This window comes from Canis lupus, chromosome 33 (assembly GCF_011100685.1).
Source record: "Canis lupus familiaris isolate Mischka breed German Shepherd chromosome 33, alternate assembly UU_Cfam_GSD_1.0, whole genome shotgun sequence".
NCBI classification, from domain to species: Eukaryota; Metazoa; Chordata; class Mammalia; order Carnivora; family Canidae; genus Canis; species Canis lupus.
Window position 1 is genome coordinate 29,161,462 of NC_049254.1, and position 17,108 is coordinate 29,178,569.

General features: G+C 42.2%; 1 protein-coding gene across 1 annotated transcript in view; it reads right to left on the reverse strand.

The window, feature by feature from the left end:
* SNX4 (sorting nexin 4) overlaps positions 1–16,595 on the reverse strand; it is a 70,209-nt gene extending 53,614 nt beyond the window's left edge. The window contains exons 1-2 of the mRNA XM_038583072.1: positions 16,431–16,595; positions 1,348–1,469 (exon numbers count right to left, since the gene is read on the reverse strand). Of these exons, the coding sequence (XP_038439000.1) occupies positions 1,348–1,469; positions 16,431–16,571 (263 nt within the window). The 5' untranslated portion in view covers positions 16,572–16,595. The remainder of the gene's footprint in view (positions 1–1,347; positions 1,470–16,430) is intronic.
* Between the last annotated feature and the right edge of the window lie 513 nt (positions 16,596–17,108).

Here is a 17,108-nt window from a genome sequence, read left to right on the forward strand (position 1 = left end):
TATACAACCTTTACATAAACTGTTTATAACTAGCAAAATAAGGGATCCCTGGGTGGCTCAACGGTTGAGCGCGTGCCTTCGGCTCAGGGTGTGATTCTGGATTCCCAGGTTCAAGTCCCACATCAGGCTCCCCGCATGGAGCCTGCTTCTCCCTCTGCCTGTGTCTCTGTTTCTCTCTCTGTCTCTCTCATGAATAAATAAATAAAATCTTCAAAAAAAAATAAGAGTCTTATCTTGACTTTCTCTAGACAAAACAGTCTAATTCCTTTAACTTTTTCCTTATGAGGTAAAAGACAATTTTCCTGGTGAGTTTTGGTTTCTTACTCTACAATTTACTCTTTTCAATTTTATCCCAGTTTAAAGTTCTAGTCTCAATCAATTCTTTCCTGTTAAATTCTTAATGACTTAAACCATAATCTCTCCTTCTCTCCTCCTAAACTTCTCTGCTAACCATCTTACTTACCTAAGTCCACTTCATGCATACCTGGGAACCTGGTCTCCTTTCCCAAAACTGTTATATCGAACAACAAAAATTCTACCAAAGCATGTGTCAAGTAACATTTCCGATCCCAAAAGTATTCTACTAACCTTCTCTCTACCTCCAACACAAGTGCATTAAAATACAGCTATCAAGAATCTTCTACCAAAAGACACAACTGTTTACCTGCTATAAAGTAAAGAAACAGGGGTGCCTGGGTGGCTCAGTTAAGAATCCATCTGCCTTCAGCTCAGGTCATGATCCCAGGTCCTGGGATCAAGCCCCACACTGGGCTCCCTGCTCAGCTGAGCATCTGCTTCTCCCTCTCCTTCCCCCCACTCATTCTCTCTCTCACACAAATAAATAAAATCTTAAAAAAAAAAAAAAAAAAGTAAAGAAACAGGGGCACCTGGATGGCTCAGTCATTTGGGTATCTGACTCTTGATTTCAGTTCAGGTCATGATCTCAGGATTGTGAGATTGAGCACCTTGCCAGGCTCCACACTCAGTGTGGTGGGATTCTCTCTCTCTCCATCTGCCCCTTCCAACTCAGATGCTCTCTTTTTAAAAAAAAAAAAAAAAAAAAAAAAAGAGGGGGATCCCTGGGTGTTCAGTGGTTTAGTGCCTGCCTTTGGCCCAGGGCGCGATCCTGGAGTCCCGGGATCGATTCCCACGTCAGGCTCCCAGCATGGAGCCTGCTTCTCCCTCCTCCTGTGTCTCTATATCTATCATAAATAAATCTTTAAAAAAAAAACAATATCTAAAAAGACAATGACCTATAAACAATTCCATTATATAACATAATCTGCATCAATAGCTACCAGACAAAACTTTTTCTATCTAAATCTAGGCCTAATTCTTATCACCTACCTTGTTTCAATGAGGTAAGCAGTATATGTTTCCTGCATGTTCATGGCATTTCTTCCAGTTCGCTTTTCTGCTTCTGAAACACTAATTTCTATCTTCTTCAACCAAAAATTATTTTCAGTCATCTGGGCAAAAACAAATGGAAGAACAATAATAAAACTTTAAGACAGTATTTGAAAAAAAACAGCGACTGTAATAAAATCCATTATTGGTAGGTATTTCAAGCAAATTTCTTCTATTTCTTGAGTTGCAAAGTCTTGCTAAATGATAATAGCAAATGATATATATCTCATTAGCAGCATTTTGTAGCATATCAAACTCTTCTAAAAGCTATTTTAACATGTATTACATATTTAATTATTAAAACATAAACATTTTGTGTGACCAAGAATCAATCAAAAAAAAAAAATCAATCAATATAGAAGTGCCTAAGAAAAAAAATCTAAAAACATTTTATACAAAGATGAATAATCCTCAATACTAAAATCTAGGGATGGATTGGTGGCACAATGGTTAAACATCTGCCTCTGGCTCAGGTCATGATCCTGGCATCCTGGGATCAAGCGCCACATTGGGTTCCCCCAAGGGAGCCTGCTTCTCCCTCTGCCTGTGTCTCTGCCTCTCTGTGTCTCTCACGAATAAAGTCTTTTAAAAACAAATTAAAATCTAATTTTCAGTTTTACCAAAGTCGAATCTCAATCTCTCAAAAAGAAAACACTATACATGTGCCAAAAGGCAAGATTTTCAGATTAAATTTAAATACAAAAAAAATAAAATAAAATAACAGAAGTCATTTTAGATTCAACTTTAGTTTTATTTTTTTATTATATCCAACTTTAAATTCGCTAAACATTTTGGCAGTGGTTAATAAGCTCCAACTGTGAGACAGCAGCAAGTTTAAGAGCAGACCCCTTTCTATTCCTGCTAAACCATCCCCAGGCTTATGCTGACGAACCAAAAAGAACAATACACATACCCCTATTGGTTCAAAGGCTGTTATGTGTGCAAAGTGTGCCACTGAGGAAGGTTCTTAAAAATGCCAGCTAACTCCAAGTATAAACAAGGAAGACAAAATGAGACCATGTGATAACTGCTCTTTGGGTTTTTTTTCCCTTTGTTCTCTCTCAGAATTCAGAGGTGGGTTTTAATAAAAAATACTGCACTACATTCTAGCTGGGGGCAATTTGTAAAGACAAACATGAAAAACTGATATGAATGGAACCATTTTAAAAGGGAGCCAAGTGACCACTACAGAGAAATGGCCTTATTCCTCTGTTTGTACCAGGCAAAAACCTTTGGACTAGGCAAAACAGTAAATGTTTTAAGCAACTGCTTGATATGTCAGCAGGAGAACAAGTCCACAAGATTATGGACTTTCTGAAGACAGAATCTGTAGTAAATCTGTATCTGTAGATACTGTAGAATCTGTAGTAAAATAATGTATAATTAAGAGTTTAGCCCTTTTTTTCTCTTAACTCACGTACCTGCCCCCATCCTTTCTTTTTTCTTATAAAAGCTCCTTACTTTCACCCTAGAAGCAAGATACCATTTGGGTTTCTACTGAAACTGTATTCCCCAACTGCAATTCTTTGATCCCAAAAAACACTTGTTTGCCTCCCACTGTGGCTCTTTATTATGAGGTTAACAAGAGACAGAAGTAGAAAGATGGATGCATCAAAACATAAGAGAAAAAACTATAATAAAACCCATGGTGATGATTTATACAGAAAATTAAACCCATGTGCTATATAAGGAGAGAAAAAAGCTATGTGATACTATAAAAAATTAAATGAATAAATTAATGATTTAAGTGCCCCCAAAATGCTGAAAAAAAAGTGAGAAGATAAAAATGCTAAACGATGATAAAAAGGACAGAGAACTAAGAACCAACCCAATGAAATTATTAGTTGAAAAACAGAAATCACTCAGTTGTCAAGTAAGACATTTTTATAAAGTATAAGCTGTATGTTTAGGTACTGAGAGAAAACAAAGAAGTATTTCCACCAAAAGAAATTTCAAGGGGCACCTGGGTGGCTCAGCTGGTTAAGCATCTGCCTTCGGCTCAGGTCATGATCCTGGGTATTGGGACCAAGCCCCACATGAGGTTCCTTGCTCAGCAGGAAGTCTGACTCTCTCTCTCTCCCTTTATCCTTCCCCCCAGGCTCATGTGCGGACTCTCTCAAATAAATAGAATCTTTAAAAAAACAAAAGAAAGTTCAAGAAATCATATAAGCACAAAACACCCAACATCATGTTTATGAAGCCCTCGATGGTTGAGATACACATATAATTATAAATAATAACTTTGGCCCATAGCCAAACACTTTGATTTACCACCATCTACTCCAGTGAAAAATCCCTCCAATATTGTAAACACGACTGATAAAGCAAATTATCTCTCCAGCCAAAAAGATAATGCATATGAGTCATGAATTTACCCTCATGCCATCCAATTACAGAGAAGGAAAAAAAAAAAAAAGAATAAAATCAGCTAAAGAATGAAAACAGGAACACAACAATAACAACGTTAAGGACTTGGAAGATGATATAAATTGCTTATCCTCTCAGTAAAGCGCAGAAAGTGCCAAGAATAACCCAACTAGAAGCATAATTGTTAGGATACATTCAACAAATTTAGAGATAAGACTGACGACTGGAAGATGAGCCAAGGGACATGTTTTAAAGAGAGACAGAATCAGTTTAGATATATTCAAAGCAGATTTCTCATCAGAGTAAAGAATATCATTCAAGAAAGAGTGATGCTATACTCTGACTCAAGGAATAATGTCCCAAATGTAGATGTTTGACATGTGAGTCACTACTTTCTACCTAAGACTAAATAAATAAATGTGGAAGAGGGACATACTTAAAAGACTAATGAAATTCTTTATTTCCAACTCAAAGAATGAATACTCAAAGAAAATGAATACAATCCATTTAAAGTTTTAAAAATGTTGCAAACCATTAAGAAACAAACAGTAAAAAGCAGATAAAAGTGATAAAAAGAAAAAAAAGTGATAAGAACTATAAGAAACTATTAATTCAATAAACATGTCTTAAGTATGTACCATGCCAGTCATTAGCAATGGAAAGAAACTTGATGCCTGACACTTCAGGAGTTCACGGCTTGCATGAAGAATTCTTAGCCCGCATAGTGACCTTCTTTAAGATTAAAGACAAAATGAAAGCTAACCTTTAATATAACTTTATGGATTAAATATTAAAAGAGTCAGTATTTATAGCATTTGATTTAATTTTATTTAAATCACACACTAAAAAAATGTTTATTGTTACATTGAAAATTACAGGAAAAAGATAAAACCGGCAAAAAAAAAAAAAAAAAAAAAGGCCAGTTGAGATGGAGGTTGAGCTAATCAGAAAAGAACAATGCAAAGAAAAATAAAATATATATCTGGGCAGTAAAACTGACAGTGCAAGAAATCAAGTCAGTAAAAATATGACATAGTTGAGAAGCTTCCACAGAATGGTGATGGAAAAAAAAGATCCAAAAACAGGTAAAAATGATTTAAAACAATTAGAAAAACCCCAAAGAACCAACATTTAACTCATGTTGGCTCTTAAAGAGAAATTAGAAGACAAAGAACAGAAATAATGATCACCAGGGTAATTTAAAAGAAAAAGAAACAAGCAAACAAAATCTTTCCTGGACTGAAATAAAGTTCTAAGTTTTCAAACTGAAAGGCATGTGGTTCATGTAGAATGAACTGGAAAATTTAAACATCCCAACAAGACTAAGGCAGAAAAATAAGAAACAAGACCACCACAAAAGAATAAATATCAAATCTGCCTTAGACTTCACAATAAATCCCAAATGACAAAGGAGCATCATGCACAGGACATGCTTGAAATCTAAACATATTAACATACTGTTCCTTCAAAACTCCTAGCAGGATTTTTTGTAGAAACTGATAAACTATTCCTAAATTTATATGGAAATACAAAGGATCTATAATAGCTAAAACAAGTTTGGACAAGTTGCAGGACTCAATTTCAAAACTTTTTAAAAAGTGAAAGTAACCAAGACAGTGAGTATAGTACTGGCAAAAGGAAAATCAATGGAACAGAACTGAGAATCCAGAGATAAACCCTTACATTTAAGGTCAATTGATTTTTTTTTTTTTTAGGTCACCTAATTAAAAAAAACACACACACACACAAAGGCAAGTCAGTAGTGAATGGAGAGTCTTTCAACATATGGTGCTGAAACCACCAAAGGTCTATATGTCAATAAAGGAAAAAAGGGATTCCCTGGGTGGCTCAGCGGTTTAGCGCTTGCCTTCGGCCCAGGGCGTGATCCTGGAGTCCCAGGATCGAGTCCCACGTCCGGCCCCCTGCATGGAGCCTGCTTCTCCCTCTGCCTGTGTCTCTGCCTCTCTCTCTCTCTGTGTCTCTCATGAATAAATAAATAAAATCTTAAAAAAAAAAAAAAAAAAAGGAAAGAAAGAAAAAAAGATTTAGGCCATTTAACTCACAGTATAGGCAGAAATTAACTCAAAATGGCCCAGATATAAGAGCTAAAACTGAAATTTCTAGAAAAAAATCTAGGATTTTCTAAGAGAATCTGGGAGATTTTTCTCCTAGAAAAAATATCTTTTTTCTCCTAGAAGAAAAATCTTTGTGATCTTGGGATATGCACAAGTTCTTAGATATAATACCAAGAGCACAATCCATAAAAGAAAAAAGGGATATACTAGACCTCATCAAAATTAAAACTTTTACTCTTCAAAGGACACCATAAAAGAGGGGTACCTGGGGGGCCTGGATGGCCAGTCAGCTAGGCATTACTTCAGTTCATGGTCTTGTGGTCCTAGGACTGAGCATTACATTGGGCTCCCCACTCAGCAGGGAGTTTGCTTCTCTTTCCATCCCTCCCACTGCTCGTGCATAAGCACTCTCTCTCTCTCCCTCTCTCTCTCAAATAAATCTTTAAAAAAAAAAATTAAAAGCTAAAGCAAATTTCATGTTGTATGTAGAGATTACTGAAAAAAGAAACTAAAAAACCAAACATAAATTGACCACATAACCCATTAATTACACTCCTACAAATCTTAACTCCAGAGAAATGCAAACATACGTCCACACAAAGACTGTATATGGGGGGCAGCCCTGGTGGCGCAGCGGTTTGGCGCCGCCTGCAGCCTGGGGTGTGATCCTGGAGACCCAGCATCGAGACTCACATAGGGCTTCCTGCACGGAGCCTGCTTCTCCCTCCACCTGTGTCTCTGCCTCTCTCTTCGCTCTCTCTGAATGAATAAATAAATCTTTAAAAAAAAAAAAAAAAAAAAGGCTGTATATGGGTGAATGATCACAGTTCAACTCAATTCATAACAGCTAAAAACTGAAAACAACCCCAATATCCATATAATAGTGAATAGATTAACAAAATGTGATATATTCATACAATCAAATATTATACAATATTAAAAAGGAACTCATATATGCTATAACATGGTTGAACCTCAAAAATATTGTAAATATAAGCCAGACTCAAAAGACAACATATTGTATGATTCTATTTGTATGAAATACAAAAAAACCCAAATTTATACAGAAAGCAGACAGTGGTTACCTATAGCTAGGAGTGGGAAAGGAGATTAACCACAAAGGAAAGAGGGAATTTGGGGGGATGATAGGAATGTTCTAAAACTGGATTGTGGTGATGGTTGCATAACTCTAAATTTACTAAAAATTACTGAATTAGATACTTACGAGTGAATTTTATGGTATATAAACTATACCTTAATAAAGTTATTTAAAATAAAATCTGAGTCCACTGAAATAGACAAATAGAAAGTCTGATGAGGAACAAGATATTTTCAGTTCCAATGTATGTCCTACAAAATATTAATTACAAAAGGGTCAAGAGAAACTTGATATTGAAGATGACTGGAAATAAAAGTGATTCCAAAGTACTGGGCAAATACAAATCACGTGTGAAACTCTTAAGATGCAACCAGAACACAGCATCACTTTCGTGGCAATTTCTGCAAAAGCAGCATAACCTGAATTTAATTATAAGAAAACATCAAGCAAACCCAAATTGAGAGGCATTCTACAAAATAACTGGTTTCTAATCTTCAAAAGAGTCAAAGTCACCAAAGCAAAGACTAAGAAACTCTGCCAGACTGAAGGAGACTAAAGAGACAACACAATTAAATGCAATACATGGGTCTGGACTGGATTATTTTGCTGTGAAGAAAACTACTGGAGCAACTGGCAAAATTTAAACAAAGTTTGAGGATGAGATAGTAGTCATTCATCAATGTTATTTTCCTGATTTTTGATGGCAGTATTGCGGCTACATAGGACAATGTCCTTGTTTGCCCCTAAATACAGAAAGGTTTTTAGTAATCTCTATACCCAACGTGGGGCTCAAACTCACAACCCCAAGATCAAGAGTAGCAGGTTCTACTGACTGAGCCAGCCAGACACCCCTCATACTGAAAGTTTTGGGAATGAGATGAGGGAATATGATACTGGTTCACTATCAAATAGCTCATGGGAAAAAGGATCTTCATACTGCCCTTGCTTATAAATTTGGTGACACTTCTGTAAGTTAATTTCAAAAGTTTTAAAATAATCATTTTATGCACATAATTTTTATTTCAGTTATGTTTGGGGGGAGAAAAAAACAAAGATACATGCCTTCCAAATCATTACGGAGGATAAAACCAAAGAAATTATCGCCCACAAAGGAAAAACGCAAAAATAAAACCAAAATAAGAAAGTATGAAACCTCAGAGAAGAAAATCAACTAAAAATAAAGCCAGTTAGGATAATGCAAATGTTTTAAATTCCCTATGGTAAAAGAGAGAAAGATCTAAAATATAACACAAGGCATAAAAATTACAACATGGACACACACGAGTAAACTGAAATCAAAAGAAATCAGTGTAGCATCAGACCAAGTAAGTAATCAAAATAACTGGAAATCAGAAAAAAATAAAAGTTGATGATTAGAAGAGCCAAGAATCAATTCACCCTCAGATTAAGGGCCAGTTTGCCAGAATTTGAATCCCATCTCAGCCACAGATTAGCTGTGTAACTCTGGGCTAATTTTTTAATCTCTCTGCCTCAGTTTCCTCATCTGTAAAATGGGGATAAGAGTACTTACCTCATAACATTAGGAACATTTAATGAGTTAATGGAGGTAAAGAGTTCTAAAAGTTGCCTGGGTTTAAGTTTTTTTAATTATGAAAATAATATACTCTTAATGTATAAAAATTGAAAAATAAAGGAAAAGTTACGTAAATATTAATCATTTGTATCCCACAACCCAGCAGTAACCAGTTAATATACTATTGTTGGGATCCCTGGGTGGCGCAGCGGTTTGGCGCCTGCCTTTGGCCCAGGGCGTGATCCTGGAGACCCGGGATCGAATCCCACGTCAGGCTCCCAGTGCATGGAGCCTGCTTCTCCCTCTGCCTGTGTCTCTGCCTCTCTCTCTCTCTCTCTGTGACTATCATAAATAAATAAAAAAAAAAAAATTAAAAAAAAAAAAAATAATAATATACTATTGTTGGTGTACTTCCTTACAATCTTTTTTTCTAGATTTGATGCTTCTGTGTTACTGAAACAAATCAAAGATCTTAAGTTTAACAGCTACCCAAAGAATTTACTTTCCTTGGTTAGGGTATCCATCTACAATGGTCAAATGTAGCAGGTAATATGTTAAAAATAATGTCTTTACTTAGCCTAAGAGTAAACCTTATCAGTTATAGATACTAAGAAAAATACAGTTAAAATACATGACCTGTTTTCTTGTGCTTTTTTATCTATAAAAATATGTATTTTAAAAACAACAATGGGGATGCCTGGGTGGCTCAGTGGTTGGCCCAGGGCCTGATCCTGGAGACCCGGGATCGAATCCCGCATCGGGCTCCCTGCATGGAGCCTGCTTCTCCCTCTGCCTGTGTCTCTGCCTCTCTCTCTCTGTCTCTCATGAATGAATGAATAAATAAATCTTTAAAAAAATATAACAATCATTTATAAAACATTAATTTTTATTTAAAATAAAATATATAAGGGGCACATGGGTAGCTCAGTCAGTTAAGCATTTGTCTTTGGCTCAGATCATGACCCCAGGGTCCTGGGATGGAGCCCCGTATCAGGCTCTCTGCTCAGCAGGGAGCCTACTGCTCCCCCTTGTGCCCTGTACCCTCTCTGCCAAATAAATAAATAAAAACTTTTCTAAAAGAATAAAATACATAAGGCTGAACAATTTTCCAAACTGAGTCACAATACATTCATGGTTCATGATATCAATTTGTGGTTTGTGATCATTATTTCTTTTTAATAATAAATAGAAGAAGGGATCCCTGGGTGGCGCAGCAGTTTAGCGCCTGCCTTTGGCCCAGGGCGCAATCCTGGAGACCCGGGATCGAATTCCACGTCGGGCTCCCGGTGCATGAAGCCTGCTTCTCCCTCTGCCTATGTCTCTGCCTCTCTCTCTCTCTGTGTGTGACTATCATAAATAAATAAAAATTTAAAAAAATAAATAAATAATAATAATAATAAATAGAAGAAGGTCAGAGGGTACTACATGAAGTAATGATCAAGTATTGCCTCCTGGAACAACACTTACATATAGAAGGATATGTATGTGATTAGGATGTAGAAATTGTATTTTGAAAAAAAAAAATAAAAAATAAATAAATTAAAAAAAAAGAAATTGTATTTTGTACTGTGAGTCACCTTTGAAAAAAATCTGCGTTAAAAAAAAATCTGAGAGCTACTGAGGGTAGAAAATGAGGAAAAACTTTTTTTTTTTTTTAAGATTTTATTTATTTATTCATGAGAGACAGAGGGGTGGGCAGAGACATAGGCAGAGGGAGAAACAGGCTCCATGCAGAGAGCCCGACGCGGCACTCGATCCCGGGACCCCAGGATCACACCCTGGGCTGAAGGTGGTGCTAAACCACTGAGCCACCTGGGCTGCCCGAGAAAAAAAGTTCTCGAATGTGATTTAATCACCTGCTACTGAACAGGTATATTCTGTAACTACGCCTGTATATTTTCTTTTCCTTTTTCATGCTATTCTCACCCGCACAAGCTTCAAACCTTGCTCACACTCAGAACTCTCTGCCGCCAATGGTGAAGATGTTGTGGCACCAGTTGCACAAGAACTCTTTGCCCCCACGGGTACTCCCAGGCCTAGAGTGCACTCCCTGAAAAATCACTCATGACTCCCTCAGGCAATGAATTTTCTCCGGACAAACACTTAACTCTCAATGCAATGGAATCTTCTGGCCTGAAAAAGTTCTCTTGCTTCCATTCCCTTGCTGTTTCATCCCTCTTCTGCCAGGACTAATTGCTACTTTCTTGGAGGTTGGATTCCTCTCTCATTTTTCCATTTTCTAAATTATTTTAAATAGACTGACAATACTTTAAAAGAAATGCACTCTTCCCGACAGGGGAGAAAGTATGAAAGGAAAAAAAAGAGACTTCTCATCCAACAATGGAAAGGAAAAGGACTGAAGGACTCACAGAAAGAAAAATAAGACTACAGAAGAGCTGATAGCAGAATTTTAAAAGTCTTGATTAGTGACATTTAAAACCAAAGTAGATTTGAGATTCAGGCAGTGATTGTTTCTATTACATCTTTGGGTTTTCAAAGTTACCCCTCGGGGCAACTGGTATAAATTACTGCTCAAGTCTGTAGTCAAAAATAATTACGATGAGGCAAGCTTTCTGCATCTCCACACACCATCTGCACAGATATTTTTGTGGTACAAAACTGCTTGATAAATCCACACATCTTTCACCCTTTTTCTCCTTAAAATTGCAACTTAAACTAAAACACTTAAATCCAGTATCGAAGCAATGAACAAATCTATTTTTAACTTTTTTTCCTTGGAATGAAGCAGCATGGCTTACTGGAAAGAGCACTGATTCCAAAGCCAGGACGACCTGGGCTCAAATCCCAGCCATACCACTGACTCACTTGTGACCTTGGCAAAATTACTTCTCTCTGAACCTCTGCTTCCCCATCTTTATCTGTCTTTTGGGGGTAATTTACAGATTTTTTTTTTTAAGATTTTATTTATTTATTCATGAGAGACAGAGAGAGAGAGGTAGAGACCCAGGCAGAGGGAGAAGCAGGCTCCATGCAGGGAGCCCAACGTGACACTTGATCCCGGGACTCCAGGATCATGACCTGAGCTCAGGTTTAGACCGCTGAGCCACCCAGGGATCCCCAAATTACAGAATTAAATGAAAAGTAGAGCTTACTGTCCATTGCACACACAAACAACAAATCTAACTTATCTTTCTGCTCAGACCACAGTCCTATCAATAACAGCAATAACATGGTAAAGGTTATTGCAATACTTCTCAACTGGAGAAGAGGAGATAGAAGAGGAAAGAGTAGGGGCGCCTGGCTGTCTCAGTTGGTACAGCATACCACAGCTCTTGATATCAGAGTCATGAGTTCAAGCCTCATATTGGGTATGGAGATTACTTAAAAATAAAATCTTAAAATAAATTTTTAAAAATTAAAAAAAAAAAAGATGGAAAGGGAGTAGATGACCCTCTAGGGGTGGACTTGGGGGTTTTGACAGGAAGGAGACAAAACATACAGTATAAGTGAATGTATGTGTTTAAACTCAATTCTGAAATAATTGATTCTGAAAATATTCGTCCAAATGGACTAGACAAATCCATTTAGAATCACTAAATTAGGGCAGCCCCAGTGGCGCAGCAGTTTAGCACCGCCTGCCGCCCAGGGCGTGATCCTAGAGACCCGGGATCTCTGCATGGAGCCTGCTTCTCCCTCTGCCTGTGTGTGTCTGTGCCTCTCTCTCTCTCTGTGTCCTGTGTCTCTATGAATAAATAAAATAAAAATCTTAAAAAAAAAAAAATCACTATAGGGAACTGCTTTAAGAAACCCCATATGGGTGGCTCGGCAGTTTAGCACCACCTTCGGCCCAGGGTGTGATCCTGGAGCCCTGGGATGGAGTCCCATGTCGGACCCCCTGCATGAAGCCTGTTTCTCCCTCTGTCTGTGTCTGTGCCTCTCTCTCTGTCTCTCATGAATAAATAAATAAAATCTTAAAAAAAAAAAAAAAGAAAAGAAAGAAAGAAAGAAAAGAAAGAAAAGAAAAGAAAAGAAAGAAAAGAAAAGAAAAGAAAGAAAAGAAAAGAAAAGAAAAGAAAAGAAAAGAAAAGAAAAGAAAAGAAAAGAAAAGAAAAGAAAAGAAAAGAAGAAAAGAAAAGAAAAGAAAAGAAAACGAAACGAAACCCCATAGGTTGGGGCGCCTGGGTGGCTCAGTGGTTGAGCATCTGCCTTCAGCTCAGGTGGTAATCCCAGGGTCGGACCAGAGCCTGCTTCTCCCTCTGCCTATGTCTCTGCCTCTCTCTCTGTATCTCTCATGAACAAATAAATAAAATCTTAAAAAAAGAAAAGAAAAGCCCCAGAAGTCTGGTCACTGATGAATGGTACATTTACAAACATTTTCCTAAAATGTCAGGTAATACAATTTTTACTGTAGGATAGCATCTTTGGGTTTTCAAATATCTTAAAGTGAATATACATAAGTTTTTTAATGAGGTATTTATAATCACTTTTAAATTAAGATAAACGGAGTTTATACTACAGTTGTGACTTCATGTTAATTATCTAAAGGCTTTCACCAAAAAAAATTACCAAAAAAAAAAAAAATCTTTAAAAAAATGTTAAGTAATCTCTATACCCAACGCGAGGCTCGAATTTAGAATCATGAGATCAAGAGTCACATGCTCTACCAACTGAGCCAGCCAGGTGCTCCAACAAAATTTTTATCATCATAATCAAATCAAAATTAAACTCATGATGTTGTCAACGAAAGATGTGATCCTTGCCTTTTTAAACAATCTAAAATTGCTTTTCCATATACCCAAGAGATTGGCAAACATTTTAAGGTCTGAAAATATTAAGTATTGATAAAGACAGAAAGCATCAGGCACTGCTGATGGGAAAATAAACTGGTAAGGGATTTGGTATCACCTACTAGAGTCGAATGTGCTAATAACCCACAATCCAGCAACCCCACAACTAAATCTATATTAGACATTTGCACCCAAGACATATGGAAGAAGTTAACGATAGTAATTTTTAGAAAAAGCAAGGATCTTGTAATCATGTCTGTAAACACAAGAAGAAATCAACTGCAGAATATCTATAAAATGGCAGACGACAGAGTTGTGAATATAAATGAATTAAGCCACATTTTGGATGAATCCCAAAAACATTTAGAGCTAAGAGGAAATAACAAAAAAGTTGTATCACTTACGTAAATTTCAAAACCAAGTAAAACTAAATAATATGTTGTTTAGGGATGCCTGGGGGGGATGCTAAGTGGTTGAGTGTCTGCCTTTGGCTCAGGTTGTGACCCTGGGGTCCTGGGATCGAGTCCCGCATTGGGCTCCCTGCATGGAGCCTGCTTCTCCCTCTGCCTGTGTCTCTGCCTCTCTCTCTCTCTCCGTGTCTCTCATGAATAAATAAAATCTTTAAAAAAAAAAAAAAAAACGTTGTTTAGGGATATATATGGTAACATATATAAGAAAAGCAAAAGAACCAGTTAATACAAAATGCAGATTACAGGTTACCTCTGTGGTGGAGGGAGTAAGCTGTAACCCGGGAGAACACAGGAGGGCTTCAGTTATTTTGTGGAATAATTACTTATTATTTTGTGAGATACCTTCTCTGCAAGGATGATGTACTTCACAATAAAAGTTCTTTATTTTGTTTTGTTTTGTTTTTTTAAGGGGAAACACAAAAACTAAGTCACAGATGGAAATGCATAAAGAGCAAATCACGGGGATGCCCGGGTGGCTCAGCAGTTTAGCACTGCCTTCAGCCCAGGGCCTGATCCTAGAGTCCTGGGATCGAGTCCCACGTCCGGCTCCCTGCATGGAGCCTGCTTCTCCCTCTGCCTGTGTCTCTGCTTCACTCTCTGTGTCTCTCATGAATAAATAAATAAAATCTTAAAAAAAAAAAAAAGGCAAATCATGTAGGAGCCGAATTTATGAACTATGGAATACACATACTTCTCTCACATTTAATATGCAATCCTGACCTTTCCACAAATAATTCTACATTTTGGGGGAAAAAAATTAAATGAAAAACTTAAAATTCACCCAAAAAAGTTTTCATGGTGACCTATATGCACCCACATTTCCCCCAAGAAGGCCAAATCTTCTAACTACTATGTATGAAGTTCCTGGTTATCTGGTCTCTATAAACTTTTTAAGAGTCTTTCTAGGGCAGCCCAGGTGGCTCAGCGGCTTAGCACCTGCCTTCAGACCAGGTCGTGACCCCGGGGTCCCGGGATCCAGTCCCATGTCGGGCTCCCCGCATGGAGCCTGCTTCTCCCTCTGCCTGTGTCTCTGCCTCTCTCTGTGTCTCTCATGAATAAATAAATAATTTTTTTTTTTTTAAAGAGTCTTTCTAGTTACATTCAGCAAACGAGTGCAAGTCCCCTTTATCCGTCTACCGTAAGAACGGGCGGCCTCGTCACAGCTCCAACACCTGCTCCCGGGGCCAGGCGCGCACCCGTGTACCCCGGCCTACCTATCCCGCGTTCTGCGTGCAAACACCCTCGCAACCCAAGCAGCCACAGACACAAAATGCTGCGTTTTCTCGTCTCCTCACCCAAGGAACACCGTAGCTGCCAGGGGCTTCCCAGGGCAGGCACAGGGCCACGGACGACCGGCCTCCACCGGGAAGCACCGGGAAACTGCGGGCAAACGCGGAGTTTGTTTAACTTGTGCCTCTTCTGGAATCCGACAGTCGCTTAATTCCCTGGCGGCGGCGGCCCCGAGCCCACCAGCCTTTTCAGGCCCCCACGTGGTCCGCGGGCCCCTTCCCTTCCCTTCCGCCGCCTCCGCACGACCAGAGCATCCCCCGGGCCCGCGCTCCGCCGCCGCACCTGCTGCAGCCCGGCCGGCCCCGGGGCCTCCACGCGGCCGACCCTTCCTCCGTCCCGCGGCTCAGGGCGCTCCCCGAGGCCCCCCCAGCTCCCCACGGAGCCCCCCTGCTCCCCACGGAGCCCCTCTCCCCGAGGGCCTTGCTCCCCACGGAGCCCCCCCCTCCCCGTGGCCGCCCTCCCCATGCAGCCCCCTCCCCGAGACCCCCTGCTCCCCACAGAGCCCCCCTCCCCACGGAGCCCCCCCGCACTCCACGGAGCCCTCCTCCCCACGGAGCCCCCCTCCCCGAGGCCCCCCCAGCTCCCCACGGAGCCCCCCTGCTCCCCACGGAGCCCCTCTCCCCGAGGGCCTTGCTCCCCACGGAGACCCCCTCCCCACGGAGACCCCCTGCTCCCCACAGAGCCCCCCTCCCCACGGAGCCCCCCCGCACTCCACGGAGCCCTCCTCCCCACGGAGCCCCCCCCCCCGAGGCCCCCCCCCCCGCTCCCCACGGAGCCCTCCTCCCCGAGGGCCTTGCTCCCCACGGAGTCCCCCTGCTCCCCACGGAGCCCCCTCCCCGAGGACCCCCCCCGCTCCCCACGGAGTCCCCCTCCCCACGGAGCCCCCCCGCTCCCCACGGAGCCCCCTCCCCGAGGACCCCCCCCCCGCTCCCCACGGAGTCCCCGTCCCCACGGAGCCCCCCCGCTCCCCACGGAGCCCTCCTCCCCGAGGGCCTTGCTCCCCACGGAGCCCCCCTGCTCCCCACGGAGCCCCCTCCCCGAGGACCCCCCCGCTCCCCACGGAGTCCCCCTCCCCACGGAGCCCCCCTCCCCAAGGGCCACGCTCCCCACGGAGCCCCCCTGCTCCCCACGGAGCCCCCCCTTCCCGAGGGCCTTGCTCCCCACGGAGCCCCCCTGCTCCCCACGCAGCCCCCTCCCCACGGAGCCCCCCTCCCCACGGACGGAGCCCCCTCCCCGAGGCCGCCCTCCCCACGGAGCCCCCCTCCCCACGGAGCCCCCCCTCCCCGAGGCCCTGCTCCCCACGCAGCCCCCTCCCCACGCAGCCCCGGCCCCGAGCACCCGGCCCCGCCCGGCCACCGCGGCCTCCCCGGCCGACCCACCGGCGCAGCCCGCTAGGCCCCGACACCAGGCCCCGCGCCGCCGGCCGCCCGTCCTCCTCACCGTGCCGTCCGCGGGGCCCTCCTCTCGGGCCCCCTCCTCTTCCTCGCCGGCCGCGGCCTGCAGCCCCGCGTCGGGGAGCCCCAGCGGCTCTAGGGGCGCCGGCTGCAACTGCCGCGGGGCGTCGGGAGGTGCCTGCTCCATGGCTGCAGGTCGGCGCGGCGGCCCCACTGCGCCTGCGCCGCCGCGCCGCGCGCCCCGCCCCCGCCCTCCTGGCCCCGCCCCCTCGTGGCCCCGCCCCCTTCCCGGCCCCGCCGCTGACCGCCCGCGGGCGGAGAGGCTCCCGGGGCAGGAGCTGCTCGGCTGCTGAGCAGGGGGGCGGGAGGGAGGGGTGCGGAGGGAGAGGGGGTGAACACCGAGGGCAGCCTGCACCCATCGCGGCTGGCCGGTGCGACAAGAAATGGGATCTCAACAGAAATCGAGGCCGCGGTCTCACCTCCTCGCCCTCCGCCTGCGTCTCCCGCCCGGCCGGTTCCAGCTGAAAACTTGTAGCAGGTGGAGTAACACGTTCAGCAAAAAGGCAGCGCCTGCGAGTTTTTGGAGACAAGTGAAGAAGCGGAGCGCTTGGCACAAGCGGTGCTTGAAATCTGTTGAGCTTCATGAAGCCCTGGAGATCTCTGATCATTTTCTTTTTTTTTTGTTTTTAAGATTTTATTGATTTATTCATGAGAGACACAGAGA